Genomic DNA, 25242 nt, shown 5'->3' on the forward strand with positions numbered 1-25242 from the left:
TTGGTTTTTTATTTTGGTTTCAGTTGAGTTTAGTTATTTTTTTTAGGTTTAGTAAAAATGCCCAAGGAGTCCAAGTCCTAGTTTTTGGGAGTTTAAAATAAAGTCACATTGGAGAATAATAAAGTTTTCAAATTTTTAGAAAGTTATGAAGCTTGTTATTGGTTTGTGTGATATAACATTTTCTGAGTTATGATGCCAAGGAACTTTAGGTGTGATACTTAGAAAGTCTAGGTGTGATGCCTAGAAGTTTTTTTTTGAATAATTTTCTTCTGTTCTTAATAGTTCGTTTGGATTGAGGAAGAGAGAGAGAGAGAGAGAGAGGAAGTAGAGTAGAGTAAAATTGGCCCAAAATTAGCTTATTTTTAGCCAATTTTACCCTACTCCCTCCCTCTCTCCTCAATCCAAACAGGTCTAAATTCCCAACAACTTAAACCCTATCACCCTTTAAACCCTAAAAATCCAAAACTCTAAAACCCAAAACTACACATCCATTAAATAATCCTAAAATAACTCTTAGAAAGTCCTGTCAGTATTGTTGACTAATAGTCTAATAGCAACCCAAATCTTAGATTTTCCCCTTTGTTTTATCCCCGAAACCCTACTATTCCTTTCCCCACTAAAAACCTATAATCCCTATTGTTTACACACCTAGCAAAATGTACCTTTACCCGAAATGTATACACCTAACTAAACTGAAAACATAAACGGTAAACCTAATATTTTTACTTCTTCAACTTGCAATTTGTCATCATTTGGGATTTTCAACATGTGTATGTAGACGTTAGTGATATTCTTTTCCCTTTTCTTCTATTTATTTGAGGTGTTTGTCTTAAAAATCCAATAGAACCTTCTAATCATTTGAGGTGTCTTAAAATCCAATATATCCTTTTTTCTCTGCGATTTCCCATAGGCAGCTTCCGCAAGTGACTACTATCAATGTTGAGGTTACATGATTATTCTTTAAGTAAATGGTTATATAGATTACTTGCAAGAAACAAAGATCATCAAATTTGCCTTTTGAGTAACCTTCTTTGGAATGTGTCAGATAGTAACTGTTTCAACGATGAGAAATATATTTTAATAACAAATTGATTTTAGTAATTGTGGTGGGGGGTTTTGTTGATCAATCCTTTTATCCATTCACAGCTCTGTGCTAATATTTCATAAATAAGTTATAGTTGAAATTTTATTATTTGAATCACTTAGATAAAATGGTTTTCATTTAGGAATTTGTAAAAATTATGTTTACCAATCTTGTACCATTACAAAATATGTATAAGTATAATTTTTACTACACATTTATATTATTAAATTATAATTTGATATCTTAGAAACTTATTTATAATTTTCACAATCCAATATCAAGTTATGTTTTTATACATGTATCCATATAATGATAAAATATTATATATATTTAAACCAAACCTTATACACGAGCTTGTTCACAAACAAATCGTTATGTTTGAACTTGAATAATTTAATAGTTGAATCCAAACTTATGCTTGAGCTTGACTTGTTTGCTAAATAAATAAAGATAAAATAGTTTTATTTTTTAAAACCAAATCTAAATTGTTTATAAATGACTTGGTTCATTTACAACTCTAGCCTTATCCAACATTGGAAGTTGTTGCATGGATAGGGTCATTGACCTCCCAAGATGGCTTTGGTCTTCGCTAGTGGACAGGCATTGCCTGATGGATAAGGTACAATGTTCCTCATAGGGTCATTTACTGTAGTAAAGATACTTTACTAGCTGAATTAGCAAACACTCACACTTCTAAAATTTTCTGGGTGTGATTTTATCATTGTTCGGTATCACTAGTTCCACTCTTTTGGTTTGGTTAACCCTCTAGACACTGAACAAGCCACCAAAAAGACTACATACTCTCATATATTGATAAGACTTTAGGGGAACAACAAATTTCACAAATGTCTGAGGTGACAAACCGTTAATGATGAATAATAAAATAGTGTTAGTGGTGAGATCATATGAAAATCAATAATAACATATTTGTATTTGTAGCATTGCCTAGTTGCCCCTATTATATGTGCGGTGGTAGGACCAATGAAAAGTTTGTGAAAGTACGATTTTTTGGGTGTTTTGTTCAGTGTCGCTAGTCCACCCTTTTGGTTTAATGCTCTCAACTTCAGAGTCAGAATTTTGTATCTCCCTTCTTTTTTTCTTCTTTTTTTTAAATTTTAATGCAGTTACAGGTGGCCTCCTTGTGTATAATGCAAAAACCTCCATGCGGCTATAAAAGTGGCGTGCTTGCTAATTTAAGATATGTAGTTCAGTTGAACTCTTTATCACAATGATGCTAGACTAGCACTTTGCAATTATAGTTTTAGCAAATCAAGTATCAGTTTTTCATCCATGTCAAAATTACGGATGTCAGCTGGCATGGATTGATAAAGATTCAGCAAAGCAAGGTACTAAGGCATTTGTTCTTGATAAGATGGAGGTCCGGGTGCATGTTAAAGTTAGATGGCAACCATCTCATATGCTTTCACTACCCTAGCAGAAAAAGAATATCGGGTGCAAGAAAACATGTTCAAGCTTTCATGAATGAACTAAGCTGCATATACATGCACATTTGGATTCATCTAAACAGGAACATCTGGCATGTAATCCTGTGGGTGTCTTTTCATGGTTTCTTTAAGAAATTTCTCCTGCTCACAAAGATTTGATGGGGGAACATTATATACATCTGTAAAAAGCTCGGCTATTGGTGGTTTATCTGCCTTTTCTGCCACTTGAATTGCATGTAACATCTGCATGAAAAGTGTCATTGGTTAGAAACTTGCAAAACCTGTATTATACAATTTAACTACGGGCCCCAATAGTGTATTTAAAACAACTTAAAATGACCTTTAGTGGCTTATGAAATAACTCATTTGCAGTTCTTACAGATTGGATCGAAGTTGTATCATATAATATTGGCAGTATTTAGTCTATATCCTAAAAATATAAATGTTAGTTATGTCCCTTTATTTTCTGAAGCATAGTGATAGACCATCAATAATCTTAATAAATTTAAGACAAAGTTATATGCGTTAGAAAGTGCTCTAAGTTCTGGTATTTATTTGTTGGTTTTGTTTTTTAAGGTGAGAGAGCAGAGCCTGCAGGAGAGAGACCTTTATTGCAAACTTTGATTATGAACATCTTGTTTTCTTCTAGAAAGCAAGTGATTTCGCCTTTATCTAGGTTTCTTTTCTTTTTCTTTTTTCATTTTTTCCTTTTTTTTCCAATCAATTCAGTAGTAAATCGAACACTTGACTTTGCAAGCTCCAACGGAACACTTTTGCGTTGATCTTCCAAATACCAATTCATAACCTTTTTGTAAAACTGGTGTTTCCTGCTTCCTATAAGTTACTAGTTTCAAAAGGCATGAGGAACTAACACATGGAGATATAGTTTTAGTTTCAATAGGTCTATCTTATTTAAATATCTTTTTAACCATACTGTACGTTTTACCTGCTTCCTCACAGATGTTCTTAGCTCTGACTCATCCTCACTGCACCACCAACCATTGCTTTCAATCCATTTTCTAAATCTAGCAACAGGGTCTCGTGCTGATCTCCACCATTCAATCTCATCAACAGGACGGTACTTAGTGGAATCATCAGAAGTGGAGTGATGTCCCACACGATATGTTAGGGCCTGTTAACGAAAAAGATCAAACTGAACATAAGAATGTGAGACATCTATTTTTAACATCAAAACTGTAAGGCCCAAAAAACTGACAAAATAGATAACTAATTTACCTCAATCAAGATTGGTCTGTTTTCACTAATTGCCATTTCACGTGCGGCATGAACTGCAGTATAAATGGCTAGAGTATCATTACCATCTACTCGAATACTTCGAACTCCATAAGCGGGGCCTTTAACAACAACACCGTCACCTGCCAGTGAAACAATACCACAAACAGGTTAATATACCCATTTAAAGAGACAGTAAAAGGAATTTTAAAGTAAAACAATGCACATGAGAAGGAAGGAAGAGTACTTCGAAACTGGTCTGAAGTAGGGGTACTGATAGCCCAACCGTTGTTCCGACAGAAAAATATAACTGGCACCTCCATAACTGCCGCAAAATTCAAAGCAGCATGGAAATCTCCCTAAAATGATTGAAGTATCAAAAAATATACAACCACAATCCAGAGTCAGTGAATTCATAAGGCTCCCTGGACAGCTAATGAAAATAAAATCATTCATTTGTCTTTCATTGCCTTGATAGCACTGTCTATTCTTTTACTTTCTAGAATAAGTCATGGAAAACGAATTGAAATCATTACATAGAATTGAGGAGTCACAGCCAGCCATGGTAGATAAGGATATGAAGAGATGTTTTGGCATTAAGAGTTCTCCCTTAAAGGCAATGTGTTACAGCATCTATTTTATTTTTTTGATAAGTATTGGGTTATAGTATCATTCATTTTTTACACTATTGCCAAATGGTTACTGAAACTATAATAAAAATAATTTCCTAAAATGTCCAATGGCTTCATTCCATATGTTGTGTCTAAACTCCCCTATAAAAAAAATTAAGAGGGAGAGAGGTCTCTTTTGGGTTATACAGTAACAATATGTTCACCTCACTTGTGCCGCCATCACCAAAATAAGTGATTACACATGCTTTTTTTCTGTCCATCTTCAAAGAATATGCAGCACCCACTGCATGGGGAACTTGCGTACTGCAAAAAAGAAGGTATATTTGTGGCTGTCATTTTCTTCATGAAGAGTGCAAAAGGTTCTACATGAACAGGAGTGAAGTTACATAGATAGTTTGGCCATGGCCCCCAAACTTTCTCTAAGTTATAGTTTTGCCCTTACTTCTGACCTTAATTTTGCACAAAATATAAAGGCGTCCCCCCTCCCACTTTTTCTGTGTGTGTGTTGAAGGAGAGAGAGAGAGAGAGAGAGAGAGAGAGAATGTATATGCCTCCCCTATGTTTGGTCACACTTCATTATGACCATTACTATTTACTTTGGCCCCTCCAATCTTGCAATTCTGGCTCTGTCCCTATACATGAAAGCACTACGACATAAACAGTTTATAACTTACGCAATTGTTGCTGCTACAGTGAAGTAATTGTGCTTGTGAGACCCATAATGGATAGGCATCTGCCTCCCTTTCCCATAATCATCTTTGTTTCCAAAACATTGGTTTGCAAATTCTTGGAGGGAGAAACCACGCCATAACAGAACCCCTGGTTCCCTGTACTGCACAGCATACAAATTTTCTTCTTGCATTATTCAGAATCTCACTCATGGGCAAGGGAATGGAAATTTTGGTGATTATATACTGCTTAGAAGAATAGTAACACGAGTATGTATTTCATGCATGTGCTTCTAACCTGAGGGAAGACAAGGTCATCAATGGTGAGTGCTGCTGCTGATGCAATGTTAATGGCCTCTTCTCCAATTGCAGTTGCATAAAAGGAAATTCTTCCTTGCCTCTGTGCTTCATAGAAAACAGAATCCATGGTTTGCAACGTAACCATGTCACTGTACATTTTTACAGCAATTTCCTCACTGACCTATAAGCCCATAAAGGTCTGTTTTGTTGGATATATTTTTACAATTAAAAATGAATTACTTCATCTTGAGAGGGGAAAAATTAAAGGTGGAATACCTGTTTAAATTTGCTGCTCATAATCACCTGCCCTTTGTCATCAAGTACACGGTAGCAGTGTACCCGCTCCACAGGTGATTCAGATATGAACCTCATCTCAGGGGTGAATGCAACCTTTCCTCCTGGGAAATCTAAGACCTGCAACAAAAAGGGACCCGAATGAGTATGAAAGACACACACACAATTTTTAAAAATAACGATAATATAAGAAAAAAGTGTAGTTTGGAATAAAAATAGAAGAAGAAAAAAATGCATGATGCTCTGTCTAGAGATTCAAGGGTACTTTTGAAGAAATTTCAGAATAAATTTTTTGCTGGCCTGCATACTGTCTTGTTAAGTCTCTGATGATGCTTGTGCCTCTTATCTATACCCATATTCAGCATTCTAAAATTCTAATTGCTTATTCACTTCTAATTGAAGAATGGTACAGCCCATACAGCTCTGCTTAGTAATCATTCAACAATGGTCACCTTAAAAATGGATTAACAAACTCTCCATGACATCCCTTCAAATGGTATAACAATTATGGAGGTCATAAGAAGCCATTATTTCTCCATCTTGCTTCCAGAAATACTCAAATATATGCACATGAAATCATAATACAATTTTTTTTTATTAATATTTTTTAAATTCATGCCATGGCACAATTTTGCTGAGTAAACATGAAAATTTTCATTTCATAACACATTTTTAATTTACCGAATTACTTGATAATAAAATTAGTGTAATATATATATTTGTAATAGCCTTGAAAATTCACCTTGTACTCATCATAAAGACTGCTTCCTTGAACCTTAAGACATCATTAGTGATAGGAGATGGACCAATGAAAACTAAAAAGTTATTTACTAATCTAAGTAGGTAAAAAAAATGTCATCTTTAAGTGTAATGTATAATCTCTCTTACATATTCGACCATACATGGGGCAACCAAACCGCATCTTAGCCATGCATGATAAAACATAACACCAAATGTCAACAAAAAAGTTTAAGTTCTAGGAAGATGTAGAAAGCTTCACAATCTGTTGCACAATTTTTTTTTTTTTTCCAAAGCTACTAGGAAACTCAAAATTCCTGCAACCAGCGATTTATTTACATGTGTATTTCTTCATTTCTTCATTTTAAACAAAGTGCATTGCAGCTGAGCTGATAATTGAACCTTTTTTTTTCTTTTTCTTTTTTAAAAGGAGATGATGAAGTTTATTGGCGTAATCCGAAGCCAACCTCAGAAAGGAGTACTCTAACTCTTGACAGAACTGTTTAACGGGACCCCATTTGTTTTCCCTTGTCAACAAATGCCTTAAAACCCCAAATTTGCACTTCGCAATTCCAATGAAGCACATTATAATTCGTCAAATATAGAGATCCCAAACAGCACAAGAAACTCAATCATTTGAACCCTATATGACTGGTACACTGGCAATGAAAGTCAATGTAAAGCTATACACACAAAAAAAAAAGTTTACATTCAGGGTGTACCTGATTATGATGAGCATGATTGAGAGAATCCCATTGCTCTTCGACTTTGGTAGATTGAAAACGGCGAGTGGAGAGAAGGTTCACCTTAGTAGAGAAATTTGCAAACGGGTCTCTTACATTTTGAGCGGTGGGAGCTGTAAATGGAGGTTTTTGAAGATGCTGATGGGTTAAAGAACTCGAAGAAGAGCTCAACAAACCCATTTTAGATTTAAGATAATAGAGAATACTTCTTGAAGATGTTCTCAGACAGAGAGCCATTGGAAGATTGGTGGTTTCAACTTTCAAACCGTAGGAACTTGAGTGAAGATTGAGAGAGAGAATATATATGTTTTTGTGTATTGTGGGAATGTATGTCTTTTTTTTCTTTTTTTTTCATCCCAATAAAAAAAAATTTTACATTGTACTTAACTAGAACCCAGAACTGGCGGGGTAATTATAGAATATTCCAACAATACTGTTAAATGTTAGGAAGCATGGACACAACTTATTAACAAGTCTCACTAATTTAAATTAAGAACAAAATTTGATACAAATTTATAGCCAATAAATTCTCAAAAAAAAAAAAAAAAAAAAAAAAAACCTTATAACCAATGACTATAACTCCCAATAAAAAGTTTACATGACTATATATATTTTGAAAAGTAAAATTCATTAGATTGTTCTTCCTTTATTTTTTTTTTCTTTAACCGTTTGGAGGGGGTAGGTTTAACAATTTTGATTTTGAAGATTTATTTAGCAGGCAAGATGTGTTTTATGGTTTCAACAAAATTATTGATTTAGGTTTTGCGTAATTTGTGTATATAATGAAATTGATGAGATATTCATCGCCCTCACATATTTTCCTACCAGAACAAAATTGAAACCAAATACTCTTTAACAATGACTACAATTGACATAGACTTAGTGAATATACAAGAAATGATCATAGCCCTCTCAGAATATGTACAAGATGCATTTGAATGCATTCATCTCACAATATTTACAAACTGATTCCCAAAATTAAGACTTGGAAGTGCATACTCATACTAATAGTGCTAAAAAAAAAAGAACCCCTCAAAATGGTGCTCCTAGTGAAGGAAACTCATTGGAAGGACAATCATATACTTTCCTCAAAACTGCTGCATCATTTTCTGAAGCTCTCATACTGGAGAGGCAGATGTGAAGCCAAATTTATCAGAGAGCTTAGTTTGTGTAAACGGCGAAAGAAGTTCCATTTGATGAACAAATTGCACGTCATGAACCAACGGATTATCTGTTCTTCCTGGAGGGGACCCCGGGTAACATGATGTACACCCATTGCATATATAATCCCTTCCATCAGTACTATTCTGTGTAAGCACTCACATTAAACCATTAGAGATGATCAAATTGTATTAGACTGACATTGAAACTCTTTGATGAAGGAAAATATTGGAGTGGAATAATATAACGCAGACAAATAATAATAACAACAGCATAACATGTACTTACTTTTTCAGAAATTATATTCAGAATATCTCTTCTCCCCTCTATATTTGGTTGGCTGATTACAAGGCATAACAGTAAGTTGTATGATATTATTGAAAAAAGTTTTTTTTTTTTTTTTTTTGATGAGTAGATTTAATTTTCATTCTATTAACAAATCTTCGGCACAATTTTATAATGCTAGCATTAATGTTTGATTTTAAAGTAAAAGGAAAAAAAATGAACAGTTAAAAGAGGACCAGTGTAAAAAACAATCAAACCTGTGCTTGCTACATCTTTGGGGTTTGAGAAATTCAGGAATGGCAGGCCCAATCCGACGGGGCTTAGGGCAGAGGGGCTGGTCATTGCCTCTAGACCCAAGCTTGTTTGTTTCTGAACCTGAACCAACAAGATTGCTTTTCACTGCTGAATGATGCATATTGCAATATTGCATAACTCTCTCCTGCCTTGAGCTTGACCCTCAAAATTGAAGAAGAAAATCAATGTCACAAGTAAATGAAACAACAACTTACTTGTGACTCACAATTTAAGTCTTCTTCATCAAAATGGCAATTAATTAAAAACTTTCAGTTAATTTAATGGTTAGCCACACGTTTAAAAGAGAGAGAGAGTTGCAAGTGAGAAATTACTGATAAGTGGAGCCACATTGGATTGTAAAACCTGCTCGAGTGTAGGAGAGAGCATTTGCTTGGCTAAGAATGGTTAAGGATGTGTCTTGACCAGTTGGCTTTTATCTCCTAATTTTTCTCTATTTCTCATCTTTGCCTACATTTCATTTGGTCCAAGTAAATTTGCACCCACTTGTCATCAAACTCCCAAAATATAGCTCACCTTGCATTTTCAACACTTTCTCCAATGCAATTATAATTTTTCAAATATTCATTTAGAGCATCACAACAGTTTCTTTTTCATGGTGACTATCATGAGGCAGGTCATGCGGAATTGCATGAACCCTCACGTTTGCAGCATGGACTACTGGATGTTTTGGGTTTGACCCCACTTTTTTGCTTGTAAAGCATGCCTGTTTTAACAAGATAAATCTGGATAGGAGAGAATAATTGTTCTATATACATATATATAATTGATAGAATAATTGTTATATATGGTCATGTATTTTGTGCTGCTATTTTTTTTTTTTTCAGTAAATGATGAGCTAAATCCTTAAATCATTAATCAAATACTAACAATGAAGCATTAACTCTAATCTGACCCCTTCTCAATGCATCATTTTGGATAGCGAGATTGAGAGTTATTTTCGCATGAGCACCTCAAATTTTGGTTCCCACTTTTAATGACAAGAGGTAAGAAATAAAATGCTTAAGATAGGCCATGATCAAGAGTTAAAAGAGGGTGGAGATATTATTCAATACAATGGGAAGAAGCCATGTGGTCTTACCATAAATAAGAAGAAGCTATTTCTTATCCACTCCTAATTTTAGACAGTCCACATAGTCACTAAAACTCATAATGGCTTACTTATATTGGTTATGAGAACCACATGTATAATATAATAGAGGGATTGAATAATTTCATGATACCTTGCCTTCAATGGTAGACATTAGCAAGGGCTTGAGGCATTTTCGAAACTAAGTCATCTATTATACTAATCATTTGTAGTTAAATTCATCAAAACTACAGTAATTTAGAGATTCAAACAATTCCCAAATAGCTCCATGAAGCCACTAGTTACAAGAAGTAAAATGAATTTCACACTACTGAACTTGAACCCTATAAATGAGCATGACTCTGCCATAAGCAGTCAAGAACAAACAAATCAAATGGGTTGCAAAAAATGAAAGAATTGGAGGAATGTGCATAATCCAATGAATTGTGTACCTCCAGCAAACCTTCACCGATTGGGGGGCTTCAAAACAAAGTCAGAGATAATCTGCATTTCATGCATTTCAGACTGCAATGTACCATGTGAGACTCTAGCAGCATATATACAAAGTAAACAAGAATGAATAAATATAATAAAACACGTTTACAATTACATATGAACAACAGAGAAATAAGTTTTTTTTTTTTAAATAAATTCTATAAGGCCAACAGAGAAGGATCTGCACAAGTCAACTAACTGATCAATAATGTGTTACAGTTACAGCTCCACTCATGAATTATATATATCCCAATCGAACTTAGGCTGAGAAAAGACCTCATAATCAATTGGCCCATCTACAACATTCTCAATAGTCTGTATGCCTTCCAAAAGAGCTGGGTGAAAACCATCATTATTAGACGGCAACAATTTATATATTACTAACAACCCAAGCGTGAATATAGCTTGCAGCTTAGTGGAGTCTCCTTGGACCGAGAAGAACAAGAGCATCGAGACCAAGTACAGATCTACGCAGAATCGCATGATGCTCAATACAGTATCCATTAACGTCCCATCATTTCCGGCAGGAAAACCCCGGACTCTATATACAAACAGAAAGTTATACTTGTCAACCACATACCTATAGCCAAAATAAACTGCACCAACAGGAACCACAAGTGGAGCAAATGATGAATATATCATGGTCAGTGCAAATATTGTCAAATTGAATGCATAATACTGTGCAAAATCAAATGTCTGTTTCGGGGCAGTTGATGTTCTATTGATTGGATATACAGAAAGATCTTGGCCCGGGATATCGATAGATTCAATACTATTGAATCTAGGACTGTCATACAGACTCTCGGGCATCAATGGTCTCCTAAGACCATCTATTTCTTGATGCTCTAATGGGTATTCTTCAGTTTCAGGGACCAGCTGGAGCATATCATTCTTCCTGAACTTTTGAATATTCCTTTTAATCCAAGGAATCGGAGCCAATAGATCAAATGATATACCCAAAAACGTGCTCGTGATCAAAAATGCAAGCGAGGAAAGGCATGATCTTGACAAGAATGATGCACTCATGTATTGCTCAATCCTCTTACAATGCTCCCCATCCAAATAACACCTTCCCATACTCAACAATGCACTCTCTAACGAAGACTCGACTAAAGCCCTTAGGAGAATCAGATTCACCAAGAAGAAGCACACCAGCTTCAAAAGTGCAGCTCTTTGCTCCCCGGACACTGTAAGATGCCGTTCAAACTTAGAGAGATACGAAAGAACAGACGGGATTATTATATACATGCTCACAAATATAATCACATTTGGCAAGAACTGAAAGATTAGACTGGCGAGCCAGCTCGAACTTTGCACCCAAGCCAACCATGACTGCGCACTATCCATAGCTTCTGCATTTATAATCCGTCCAGCGCCTTTCACAGCACTGATCACAGCAAGTGGAGAGCTGAAAAACAAGAGCATCAACAGCAAGCAAGTGTTCACCATCACTCTCCGCAATCTCAATTGAAGCTTCGTCGAACCCAAGTGATTCCAATATATATCTGTAGCCAAAGGAGCTCGCTCGACCTTCCATTGATTCCTCTGCAGCCTCAACTCCACAATAGAAAAGAACTTCCCAAACCGCTTCATCCTCTCGTTCCGAAAATCTTGAACTGCTTTATTCGCCGTGTAAACATCCTTGAACACAACAAAGGCAACACCAGCACCTGGAGCTCGGCCTTCTTTATAAGCAGCCAATTCGGTCTCTAACTTAGCTCGCGACTCTTGTAACTTTCTCAACTTATCTTCATCTGTGAATCCCAACTTTTCCAGTACATTTCTCCACATTGTATTCACGTAAGTCACCTCAATCTCATTGAATTCGCGCGAGTCTATTCGAGCAACCAAACGAGAAATGTTGTCCCTAACCCTAACCAATTCGGTGGCTAAATCATCCAAGGCACACAAATCGATCGGAAGAACAACGCGGTATACCTTTCCGGGATACTTGTACTGGAAATACTCATGTAAAGCGCTTCGATCATCGGCGCTGAGACGCTTTGGAATTCCTTGCACCATTATAGTGAAAATCGCGGTTGAATTCGCAGCCGGATCGCTCAGATTTCCATTCCCGTCTCTAAACCTAGTGAACCTTAACCTCTCTTCGATCGCGGAGAGACCGAAATGAACCAAAACGACGACGACGACGACGAAGAGGAAATGGATCCAGAGCAAAGGAGAGCCTTTGGCGATGTGGTTGATCGTCGTTTTGAAGAACTGGTCGTCGTTCAGAGAAGCGGTGCCGGCGTAGATGTTGATAGGGAGAATCAGGAAGATCGAGAGGAGAGCGATGGAGGAGAGTACGGCGAAGCTTCCGCCTTCGATCAGGAGGAACTGAGCGGCATCGGCGCCGCAGTGGCGGGCGATCTCGCGACACGTGGCGTGCCAGACGGCGAGGAGCTTGGTGAAGAGGGCGGTGGGACCAGGGATCCGATGGTGGTCGCTGCGGAGCTTGATGGAGAGGAAGATGACGACGCAGCAGATGGAGCCGATGGCGGAGATGTTGAGAAGGTACTGGATGTTACCGTACCAGGCATCGACGCCGCCACCACCGTCGCCGTCGCCGTCGGGGGAGGGAATTGGGCCCAGGCTCAGGCCCATTGGATCCATGGCCGAATATGATGATAGATTCTTTCTAGGGTTTAATTACTTTGGGGGTTTTCGAATTTAAGGAAATTTTGAGGTGCGATTGGGTGGGATATACATTTTGATTCATGAAGAGAAGAGGAAATTTGGGGTTAGGGTTTAGGAAAATACTTTTCGTGGAAAAAATGGAAAGCGAATTTCACTGTGTATTTCCGTTTTGATTGGGTGTCTACGAGGAATTGCCGAATTGGAAACTTTTTTATGAAGGAGAATCTTTTCAGTTGAACTCACCTTGGGTTTGATTTTTTTTTTTTTTTTTTAATTTGCGGAATGGGAAATACAAGAAAGAGAATAGAATTTTTTGTGGTATCAAATTTTATCAGCACAAAAAAAGTAAATAGAGTATTATTTAGACAAAATTTGCAAAATAATATTATTTTAAAACTCTGTTTTTGAAACAAAAAAAAATGCTAGATTCCCTTTTTTTTTCTTTTTTTTTTTATAAACACAAAAGTATGCTACTATTCACTCAGGTGCCATGAGCTAGTGTTAATTAAAAAAAAAAAAAACATAATTTCTATATTAAAAAAAAGGTAGATTTGAAATAAATTTATAAAATGGTATCATTTTATAAATAATTAATATTTTGGTCAAGCGGAAGAAACTCAACATAAATAGAGCAGAGGATTCTCCCGTGCAAGCCGGCAACATATAGTTCCAATTTAAATTTTAATATATTTCAAAGAGCATTTGGTGGTGAAAGTAAAACAGTTTTTTTATTTGATATTTACTTATTTTATTAAAATTAAAAAAATTTTATTAAGAGTATTGTAAATAAAAATAAAAATGTTAGAATCTTTTTCTTTTTCTTTTTTTAACACAAAAATTTGCAACTATTCACAAAGGTGCAGTTCCCCATGCCATGAGCTAGTGTTAGTTAAAATAATAAAAAAACATAATTTCTATATTAAAAAAAAGGTAGATTTGCAATAAATTTATAAAATGGTATCATTTTATAAATAATTAATATTTTGGTCAAGGAGAAGAAACCCAACATAAATAGAGCAGAGGATTCTCCCGTGCAAGCCGGCAACATATAGTTCCAATTTAAATTTTAATATATTTCAAAGAGCATTTGGTAGTGAACGTAAAACATCCGCTTATTTTGTTAAAATTGAAAACTTTTTGTTAAAAATACTGTAAATAAAAATAAAAATTATCTGAAATAGTATAGTGAGATCCACGAATAATTTCAAAAAGTGTAATGAAACCCATAAATAATAGCAAAAAATAAACTAGTTTATTTTACTATTCAGCTTATTTTTGCTACTATTTATGAGTCTCACTGCACTTTTTGGTATTATTTATAAGTCACACTGTACTATTTCAGCTAACTTTTACCTTTATCTACCGTACTTTCAGCAAAAAGTTTTCAATCTCACTGCACTTTTTGGTATTATTTATAAGTCATACTGTACTATTTCAGCTAACTTTTACCTTTATCTACCGTACTTTCAGCAAAAAATTTTCAATTTCACTAAAATAAGTGGATTCCAAATAGACCTTAATATGCAAATATTATAAGATACACTTCAAAAATATATTTATTTTTTGATAAGTGATTTCAAAAAACTGTGTTTGTTTGACAAAATTATTTTTGCCAACTTATTTTACTATTCAATTTTTTTTTTCGCTACTATTCATGAGTCTCACTGCACTTTTTGGTATTATTCATGAATACTACTGTACTATTTCAGCTAACTTTTACCTTTATCTACAGTGCTTTCAACAAAAAGTTTTCACTTTCAGCAAAATAAGCAGATTCCAAACAAACCCTATATATATTATAAGATAAATTATAATTGTTGATTGGATATTCAATCGACAAAGTTAGTGCAATACTTTTCCCTTTTTGGACGATTGAGAAAGTTGCTGTAATCGGTGGAGAAATAATCTCTATCTTAAGTGGACCTAGCATGGAGTATTTAGAACATTGCATGCACATTATCAGCTATGTGAATGAACAGCAAGTATTGATGTACAAGAAGATAATAACAGCCATTGCAAAGCATTTTCATTTTTTCGGTTATATACTCCAGACAGAGTACAAATAATAAATATATTATGGTTCTCACGTACAGAAAATGTGCATGCAGATTCTTTTTCTTTATAAAGCTGAAAAAATGTTACTAAGTAGTACGTAATATGTATATATGACTCAATTCTTTTTTGGTTAAAGTATATACAATTTGACTATTTGTCCAAAAGCCAATATATAGAATGAGAGACCACCGAGAGAGGTGACCTAGCAGTCTTGGTGAGAACACAGGAGCACTAGGTCCCATATTTGATTGCTAATGGGTGAACTGTGAGATTTTTGCCTGCAACTAGCGTAAGCTTCTAGCTTTCTCGTGGGATTAGGGTGAGGTCTGCGATCACCTCCAACCACAGTAACTATGGCTCAATCCAACATTCTCTAGCAGGAGTGCCCCTATGGTCACACCCAGGGGGTGAGTCACCGTGGTCACCCCCACCCCCCCTTTTGTTCATCAAAAATATATATATATAGAATGACAGATGGTAAAGACCTAAACTTTTTAGTTTTAAACTCCAAGCAACTCGACTCCATAAATAGCTTGTACGTCCCAAACTTAGATTGCGTTAATTGAATATAGACTCTCCATCTTTCTAGATGAATTTGCAGGGAAAAAAGAGTCATTGACATCATTTTCACCATCCTGTTTCCAAGTATCTTTGTCTGAAAAGACTTAAATCAACCCTATATTTATATCGGTTGAAAACTTGAAAATTTTCTAGCTTGGGTCTTTCAGGCAATCATTGATCAGCTAGATTTTAAGATGTATAGATAGGTACATTAAATTGAAAGAAAATCCTTTTCAGCACCAAATTTCCCATAAATCAATGAAAATGAAAATACAGAGAAGGCCACAATAACTAGAGTCTTCAACATACTCTCTCGCTCTCTCTCTCTCTCTCTGTGATCAAAAAAGGAAAAATAATTATACTGATCAGACTAAAGAGCATCTCTAGGAAACAGAAAACAAACAAACCCAGATAGACTTGTTAACCAGGTGAATATATCTCGTATTCAAAATGTAGGCATTAGAGGATCAGATATAAACAAATATGGCTCATAGAAGCAGATTGATAAAAACTTATCTTTCAAATCACATAACCATAGATTGAGGTCCATCTGAAGCCTTACATTTCTTTGCTTTTTTCTTCTTCCCTCCATTTTTGTTTTCTTTGGTTTCTCATCTGTAACCGGTTGTGTGCTATGTAGGTGTTGAAGAATGGCAGCCAGGGAATCCAACTGGAAAGCAGGATGGTTAAGAACTGTACTCAACTGTTTTCATTCCTTCAAGCTGATGACAATGAACCCAGTATTACATGAGACAAATAACGCAATGCAAAGGAAATCTAAAGCTTGCAACAGGAATTCAAGTACTCCCATTAACTTTTGCATAGATTTACAATTCAGCTTGAACAGAGCAGCAGGACTTGGTTGCCATAGGGTCTTCAACTCAGGAAGGAACTCTGAGAGGGAAGAGAGATCATACGCTTTCAATTTCTTCTGTCAGCTTCAAAGTTTCTTCTTCTGAAAGAACATACATTAGATATTTAAGGTACTATAGAGCTTGAATATTATTCATAAATAAATTTCACAAGTGCAATCAAACAATTTGCCACAACATATTAGTTTAAAAGGTTTAAACAAAACAAAAGAAAGACATCACCTTAGATTTTTTCTTTTCTTTTCTAATTAAATAAAGATAAACAATTTTAATACACAACAGAGTCCTGACATTATCCCAAAAGAAATTGGTCTATATTAAATAAAAGAGTGTTCTTTGTAGAGTTTCCTTGATTTGGAGATTAAAACCATGCCTCCACGCAAAGTCCTTAATATAGACTATAAACTCAAGAAGAATGGAATGAGAAAATATTGAGGTTTACAAGGCTTTGCTAAGATTTTGTGGACCACCATGGGTTCTTTTTATCAATCGATCAGTTTATCAGACCTGTAATCCCCATATCATAATTTTGTTGCAATATAGTTTGTGCTCCAAAAATATTTGATCCAGGCTTTACATTAACTTATCTTTTTTGATATTTTAGAGATGAAGGTTCAAGATTCTGTTCAATTGTCATCCTTTGACATTTGTCACTTCATTTTTGCTATGTTAAAAAGGGTAGGAGGAACTAGTTTGTGAAAGATCCTACATAAGCCCTACCAACAGTGGCACCCATCCACTAAGGAACCAACACTTAAGCTGAAACAGTAAGGGGGCCATAGAGACTCCCTCATGAAGGTTCTTCAGTCATAGCTTGACGGCCCTGACAACAACCCCATTGGGATCTGAGCAGCATAAGCCAGTGAGTATCTTGCCCGAACCAACAACATGCCCTCAAACTCAAGACAATGATCCCAATCGAACCACATGGGAGTAAACCTCCATCACTGGGCCAGTCACCCCTGGTGGTGACATTTGCCCCCCCCCCCCCCCCCAAAAAAATTACCCAAAAAAAAAAAAAAAAAAACCAAAAATAAGCAGCAAATAAATGACTCAATGTTGTATCTTGTATCCTAGAGGTTGATTGAATGAAGATACTCACATTTACATATATGTTGAACAAATAGGCTAAGTCACCTATATATTGCATCATGTGTCATTTTTTTTTAATGCTACTCCCTTAACTTCCCATCCCCATTATAGACTAGAATTGGACCATGCTACCAGCCTCAAAATGTATTTGTGGATCCTGCATACCACCTGATTAACATTTGTCTACATCCTTGCATTTTTTTTTTTTTTTAAAGCATTTTGTTAATATTGTATAATTTATTTGACAACTACCAAAAATATATGCCAAATCACTTTAAACCCCTATGGAAACTCCGATACTATTTTAACTTAAATGTACAAACATCCCTTTAAGGAGTAATGTCTCAACTCTAAAAGTTTGGACCTATGGTTTTACCTAAATTAAAACAATCCAGAAATAGATGGGCAAACAAAATGTGTAAAGGAGCTAGACCTTTATCACAAAAATTCAGTCCATCAAAAGGAAGACAGTCTTGACAATTTTGCGATGCAGGCAGGTCCTGACTGGAACTTTTTTGCCACTGACAAAAACAGGACAGATGATGCTACAACTCCTAACAGCAAACTCAATAATGCAATAACCAAACAGCCTATAAGTATGTAAGCACAGTTCAAACCACACACCAATAGCAACAAAAATTAACTCTTTTTTCCCAAAAATTATAAATAGACCATTAATCAATATGATGAAGTTCCTCCATCAAAGACAATCTTGATTATTGCAAATCCAAGTGTCAAAACTCTACTAAACTATTAGTGGCAACAATATAACAATAAACAACAAGAAATTTCATTTAAGAATCTCACCTTCTCAATAGCCTTTTGGGCACTCAAAGCGGCAACAGTATCTCTAACCTCCGCATATTTCACCCGAAAAAATTAAAAAATAAAGAAGATAAATAGTAGAAAAAATAAAGAAAAGGGAAGAATTTTAGATATTCATAAATTTCGACAAACAATACAAAGAGAATATATTAAAAGAGCATTAAGATTTTGACAATTGAGACACACAAAAGTAGACAATTTTTTTTTTATAGGTAACACACAAAAGTGGACAATTAATGCTAGAATGAAAAATCTAACGAAAATCTTTTATATATATAAGAAAAAAAAAATCTAATGATAATCAATCCTTATGAGACCAAAAATGATTCAACTATTAACAATTGACTGAGCAATATATTATTGCAGAAGAAAAAAAATCAGCAATAAATACTCCTAAATCAAAACAAATGAGGCCAAAAAGATTCCACAACCAAAAAAGGTAACAAATGACTACTGCACAAGATTTAACACTGGAAAAACATCATGGTGAAAAATATGTTCTAGAAATGCTATTATTCAACAATTAACAATTGACTGAGCATTCAGGATTTGCTTTGTAGGACCAACAGTCCAAATTTTCAAACTTGCCCAATTCATAGAAAACATCCAAACTTACTTGTATAAAACTGGTGTTTCTTCTCGAGTTTAAGGTCTGCTTTAGACATCGATTCTGGTCTGCATAGTTTTTCATGATTAAATCATATAGATATAGAGCAATGAAGCAGAAATGAATTGAATCACAAAGGGAAAAAAAAAAAAAAATCATATTAAAGGGGTTGCCAAAATGATATTGATAGTCTTACAGTGAACGTGACTTGCCCATCACTGAAGGTTTGGAGCTTCCAGCGAATCAAAATTGCGTGTGAGCTAACTTTTTTCTATAATTCGATGGTTATAATGAGGAAGGGGGATTTGAACACTAGACGTCTCTGTTGAAAACATCAAAAGGTGTCAGCTCTGTCTCTTGGCAAATAGCGTGTGAGCTAACTGCTAAGCTCAAAGCCAAAAATTAGAGTTTTGGAGAGTGAGACAAAAACAAAGGGAACATAATTGAAACTCATCAAGGAAAATAACATGAAAAGAAAGGAGTGGCAGAAGCAGCTCAATCTCTATAAAGGGTAAAATTTGTTTCGACGTAAAATGTTTTCTGACAGAAAATATTTTCAACTGAAAACATTTTCAAGAAAAAAAAAAATTCCAGTGTTTGGCTGTGTTCAAAAAAATCCACATGGCTAATCTCACAAATATAACATAATGAAGAGAAAATCCACAATACCAGCCTCTAACAGAGTATAAAATACACAATACCAACATCAATTTCACAACAATCCAACTAACACCATATCCAATTGATCACAACAGAAAACAAAATCTCATAATAATTTCAATATTATTGAAAATTTTTACAACCATTATTTTCCAAATCTAAAATACAAACTTTCAGGAATTTAGAGAGAGAGAGAGGGAGAGAGAGAGACTTACCGATCGGCGACGGAGGCGGCGGCTGTGGTTGTTTGGGGAGGAGTGGGGATGGCGGTTAAAAGTGGGTTTTTTAATTTGGATTCGGGTATTTGGAGCTAAATAACGGGTCGGTTGGGTTTGAAAGAAAATGTGGATTGAAACCTGAAACTAATAACAGATTTTGGGCCTCATTCTTTAGGCTCCAAAGCCAACACTTTTTTTTTCTTTTTTATTTTATTTTATTATAAGCCCTTTTTTTTTTCTTGTTGGGAAGAGAAAAGCCGGCCCAATTTGTCACATATATTATTTTTTTAGAGGGTCGCAAATTTTACTGTGTTTAAATTACATTTTCTCTCCTTTATTTATTGAGGGATACGCAGGGTTGGAAAAAATCAAAAGATTCTCATATTTTAGATAAAATATGTTAATTTTTGCATGTCTTATAATATATGAGAATTCTTAATCTAATACTTAAATACTTTTTTCCCCCTTAAAACTAAACACACATCATTAATTTCTGAACAAAAATATTTATTTTTTATCCAAATAAGATATTATAAATGTCTATCGATGTTTTTGTTATTTAAGAAAAAACTCTATAATTGTCAAATTATTAATTCTTTAATTTGGACTCTGAAACAAGCAAAAATGCATGTGACGCACTCATTGGAGACTTTCTGTAATATATTAGATTAGGATGTTGTGGGTTGGGCTACACACGAGTTACAAAAAGGTGCACGACACACTCATGAGGGGTTGTCAGTGATATATTGGATGAAGATGGGGATGAAATTAAGTTTGCATGGCAGTTATGGATTAGGCTGTACACACGTTACAAAAAAGTGTGTGACAGATTCACAAAACTCAAGAGACTATCACTAATAGTCTGATATATTAGATGAAGGTGGGGATAACGTTAAGTTTGTATGGTCGTTATTGGGTTACATGTGTTACAATGGCAATAACAACAAGAAGCAAGGTTGTAAATCAAAATATTTTGCTATATGTTAACAACAAAGCAAGCCATAAGGAGGTATTTGCCTATTTTCATGGTCTAGGGGGGATTGTAAATGACCTAATAGAATAGATAAAAGGGAAAAAGGTTTAATTTGTCCAATTATTGGCTTTGCTTATTGTAGGGGCCTTTTCTTGTATGGTATGATATGTTGGGCTACCTCCTACGGTAATGGGCTGGGCTGCCTCCTGCGGTGATGGGCCCTAATGTTTTCTGAGTAAGGGAGTTGGGGTCGGTCCAATTGTAACCCAACTTGGGCCGGTTTGTGCACAAACTTATGCCGTGTCTGCCAAGAGCGAGTTTGCGGCAAGCAGAACTGTTACAGACGAGTTATGGCAGGCTGAACTGTTGCAGATGAGTTATAGCAGGCTGAACTGTTGCAGACGAGTTATAGCAGACAAATATAATAATAACTAAAGTAGAGTAGTTTGACTTATTTAAGTAAACGGTTATGTATTCCTTGCTACTAAAGCATGATTACAGTCACAATGATATCAATCATAGAGAAAAAAAATGAAGAGAATAATGCTGGCTAATTTAAAAGGGCATTAATTAAGTTTTTTAAACTGTCTGCCGTAGCAAAACCAAAGAGGAAAGAACGCCTCTTCTCAACGTGAATAACCCCCCCAGGAAAACAATCCTGCCGTGGGGATTAATGGCTTTGAGGAAGTCGGACCTGAATGGTTGCTGCCCAAAAGAAAAGATGGTCCTCGTTTACATTTTTTTGAAGAAGGAAAGATTTAAAGGGGGAGAGAGAGGAACCGATCTATGGGTGAATGCCCTCTTTGAAAATAACTCTTGTTTTTCTTAGTTTTCCTTTCTTTTCTTTCTGTTTTCTTTCTTATCTTTTTTCTTTTCTCTCTTGCTCTGTTTCTTCCTTTCACTTCGAAAATATGCTCTATTTTTTGATCCCCTTTACAGGGCATGGCAAGGGCCTTTTTATAGCGCCTGCCATGGCTAGTGTTTTACAGTCTTGCCCCTTAACCGCCTTTGTCTGGTCTGGGTGTACTTGCCGACCACACTATGCGACACCCACCCTCGCCAGACAGAGGCGGATTTGTTTTATTCCTCTGTGTGTCGTAGCATTTCTTCCTGCCACGATATTAATGCCTTCTCTCTCTACTCTCAGAGCATGCACCCAACGGTTCCCCCTCAAATTGCCTCTTTTGGGTGGTCTATCATCCCAGCAAGACGTACCTCCTAAAAGAGGCTTGGGCAGGAACCGTAAATAAATCTTTTCCCCTCTCCCCACCACCAAACCACACCCCCCTTTACCTCTTACCTCTGGCCCATGACCCCACCATGTCCTATATTGGCTGGGTACAGGCTGGTGGCGCCTGGGCCTTGCACGTGCTTCCCTTTCAAATTTGTCCAAGAGTCTGTCTGCTGCTCATGCGTTTGCCGCGACCTGAAGACTCTCCGTCTGCGTTTCCTAGCCTTTCATGTGGGTTTTCCCTTGATTTTTTGCTCTATTCAGGAGCTAGGCCTCGTATGATAATGGGCTTCTCATTTCTTTAGCCCACTTTTGATTTTCTTTACTGTCTGCCATGTTGAATTGTTATTCCTGCCTTAATAACTTAATCCTGCTAGACCTCCTTTTGGGCCAGCCGCTTATCCATTTTCTCAGTGGCCTATTATGGGCACTCTTTTACTTTCTACTCATGGGTTCCTATGTCCCTTTGGGCTTCCCTTTGCGCATCCACGGCCCGATTGCTTTCTTTGGACTTTCTCAGCCCGTTTGCTAATTCCACACTCCCATGGGCTTTTTACTCACTTCATTGGGCTTCCCCGGCCCAATAACCTTATCCTTATCTTTGGGGTTCATGGGCCTGCCATAAACCCCTTACTCTCTTAGTTTGCACTGCCTTGGGCCTGCGGCGACCCTTTCTCACTTTTCAAACTCATACTCTGCCCATAGGATGCTACTTCTTTCTTTCCTGGCTTCTTTGAGCCCGCTCGCCTTTTCAAGACCCATTTATATATTTGTTGGGCCTGTGATCCATTATTCCTGCCGCTTGGGCCTAATGGATTTTTTGCTATTTATCTTGTCAATTCCTTGTGGCCTTCATTATTGGGCTTCCCTGCCTGCTGGGCTTCCACAAATGGCCCTCAACACTTATTATGGTGGCTTCATTAAATGTACCAAAGTCTAATTACTTTAACTGGCCGAGCCATTAAAACTAATGTGCTCATTCAAATTTGTGTTGTGTGATGTTAGTGGTAGTTCTATTTACTGAGTAATGTTATAATCACAAATTATTTTACAATTTTTTTTTTTTTGGGTAAAGAAAGGAATTTAAAAGAACAACTAAATCGAAAACAAAAACTCAGGACACTCCCTGGAAAAAACCACACCAAGCCTATCAGCTCTAAACACACTTTCAACATCCACAAGAGGACTTAAGAAAATAGAGAAAGGCCTATCCTGAGATGCACCCAACCTAGCAAGCTTATCAGCATTCCTATTCCCTTCGCGATAACAATGATTAAATCTGATCCGGTTGATACGGCCAACCAACTGCTTACAATCATCCACCAAAGATGTGATTAAGCTGTTAGAGCAAACAGAGGAGATAATGACATCTAAAACAGCTCTAGCATCCAGCTCTACTTGGATAGCGCTAAAATTACACTCAACACATAAGGTTAAGTCTCACGCAACCCCCAAAGCTCAACTTGAAAACTGGTTGTAATGCCAATATTTCTTGCAAAACCCACAATCCAATTCCCTTCCTCATCCCGAATAACTCCCCCACCTCCTGCCAATCTGGGGTTACCTAAAGACGAGCCATCGGTGTTGAGCTTCAGCTAACCACGAGTCGGTCTTTCCCACCTGATCTGTTTCACAATCCGAGTTGCTGCCACCTTTGGAAAATAAGCACAAAAGAAAAATTCCCTAGCCCTTTGGATTATATCCTTAGCCAGATTCGGATTAGCATTCTTCCTACTAAAAACCACTTGATTTCTATTATACCAGATCAACCATACTGCGAAAGGAAACAACACCTTCCAAGGAACTAAACACCTCGCATTCCCTCTCTCAACAGTACAATTTTCTGCCAGCCATGTATGTAAGCTCTGAGAAAAGAAAGTATTAGTACAATAAGGAACTCCAATTTCATTCCAGGTTTGCATACTAATTGGACAGTCTCTTAACACATGGGAAATAGTTTCGACATCATTGTGGCACAAAGGGCAAACTAAATCTATATCCATCCCCCTAGCCACCAGGCAGTCTTTTACACCAATGCTATCATGACAACACTTCCAAAGGAAAGCCTGAATTCTTGGCAATGTGTTAATAGTCCAGACCCACTTACCGTGAAATTGGCACGACAGACCTAACTCAGCAGCATGTCTATAAGCACTCTTCATATCAAACTCCCCATCTCGAGAACCCGTCCATATCAATCTATCTTGACTCAGACTAGTCTGTGTAAAAGGGGTCGCCTAAATTTCCTTCTTGCGGCACAGAGGAAGCTCAAAAGGAATTCTTTCCCAATTCCAACCCACTGAAGTGACAAAATCTTTAACTTTATCTTCTTCGCTAGCTAGGGGCAAAGGTCCTTGAATTAAATGCCTCACCAAACCCTGGTTCAGCCATTTATCATTCCAAAAACTAAGATCGCTATTCCTCCCAAGCAGCCACCTAACACCTTTAAGGAAAACATTTTTCCCCTTCTTCATACCAGACCAGATTTGGGAGCATGGCAACTTATCACAGCTTCTTGAGCGGACTCGTTTCTGGGTACAATACTTATTCTTTAATACTCTAGCCCAAAGTGACTCGCTCTCCGTATGGAACCTCCAGTTCAACTTAAATAATAAAGCAATGTTCCTGCCTTTAGCCGATTGCAGACCTAACCCTCTTTCTGCTTTAGGCCCCGTTATCTTATCCCAACCAACCCAATGAACTTTTTTGGCCTATTTAGAAGTTCCCCAAAGTAAGTTTCTATTGATTCGGTCAATGCCATCTAGGATTTTACTTGGTAAATGAGCACATTGCATCACATAATTTGGTATGGTAGACGAAGAAGCTTGAACCAAAACTGATCTTCCAGCAAGAGAGAGCATGTTTGCCTTCCAACCCGACAATTTCTGTTTAACCCTCTCAAGAACAAAGTTAAAATCCTGACTAGACAATCCTTAACTTTTGATAGGAAATCCAAGGTATCGCCCCAAATTGGGAGTAGACTGCATACCAAGAATGTCACTAAAAGATTCTCTCGTATCCCTATCAACATTGGGCGAAAAGAAAACTCTCG

At 36.3% G+C, this 25242-nt stretch overlaps 2 protein-coding genes and 1 long non-coding RNA gene across 4 annotated transcripts; all 3 read right to left on the reverse strand.

The window, feature by feature from the left end:
* Positions 1-2358: 2358 nt before the first annotated feature.
* On the reverse strand, positions 2359-7458 carry LOC115993700 (2-oxoisovalerate dehydrogenase subunit alpha 2, mitochondrial-like). The gene is made up of 9 exons (XM_031117656.1): positions 7117-7458; positions 5639-5776; positions 5361-5543; positions 5069-5226; positions 4598-4697; positions 4010-4121; positions 3766-3905; positions 3476-3661; positions 2359-2772 (listed from the first exon to the last, which is right to left on the reverse strand). Exons 1-9 carry the CDS (start codon positions 7372-7374, stop codon positions 2605-2607), a joined length of 1443 nt encoding a protein of 480 aa, XP_030973516.1. The 5' UTR covers positions 7375-7458; the 3' UTR covers positions 2359-2604.
* A 525-nt stretch (positions 7459-7983) lies between these two features.
* LOC115994518 (CSC1-like protein At4g35870) lies at positions 7984-13357 on the reverse strand. Of its 2 annotated transcripts, XM_031118707.1 has the most exons (3): positions 8841-13357; positions 8587-8638; positions 7984-8444 (listed from the first exon to the last, which is right to left on the reverse strand). In XM_031118707.1, exon 1 carries the CDS (start codon positions 13070-13072, stop codon positions 10691-10693), a length of 2382 nt encoding a protein of 793 aa, XP_030974567.1. In that variant the 5' UTR covers positions 13073-13357; the 3' UTR covers positions 7984-8444; positions 8587-8638; positions 8841-10690. The 2 variants fall into 2 exon arrangements, with proteins under 2 accessions (XP_030974567.1, XP_030974566.1); XM_031118706.1 differs by having other exon boundaries at positions 7984-8638.
* A 2769-nt stretch (positions 13358-16126) lies between these two features.
* LOC115994025 lies at positions 16127-20161 on the reverse strand. Its single transcript, XR_004093111.1, has 5 exons — positions 19984-20161; positions 19305-19430; positions 19118-19176; positions 18484-18526; positions 16127-16667 (listed from the first exon to the last, which is right to left on the reverse strand). It is a non-coding gene; the product is annotated as an uncharacterized LOC115994025 (long non-coding RNA).
* Positions 20162-25242: the final 5081 nt, after the last annotated feature.

This window comes from Quercus lobata, chromosome 6 (assembly GCF_001633185.2).
Source record: "Quercus lobata isolate SW786 chromosome 6, ValleyOak3.0 Primary Assembly, whole genome shotgun sequence".
Taxonomy (NCBI): Eukaryota; Viridiplantae; Streptophyta; class Magnoliopsida; order Fagales; family Fagaceae; genus Quercus; species Quercus lobata.

Excerpts from the sequence above, each read along its gene's own strand:
- LOC115993700 (XM_031117656.1), bottom strand. The coding sequence starts at position 7,374 with ATGGCTCTCTGTCTGAGAACATCTTCAAGAAGTATTCTCTATTATCTT. Across the intron at positions 5,544-5,638 it reads TGAGCAGCAAATTTAAACAG|GTCAGTGAGGAAATTGCTGT; the intron begins GTATTCCACCTT and ends ATGGGCTTATAG. Across the intron at positions 5,227-5,360 it reads ATGACCTTGTCTTCCCTCAG|TACAGGGAACCAGGGGTTCT; the intron begins GTTAGAAGCACA and ends TATGCTGTGCAG.
- LOC115994518 (XM_031118707.1), bottom strand. The coding sequence starts at position 13,072 with ATGGATCCAATGGGCCTGAGCCTGGGCCCAATTCCCTCCCCCGACGGC.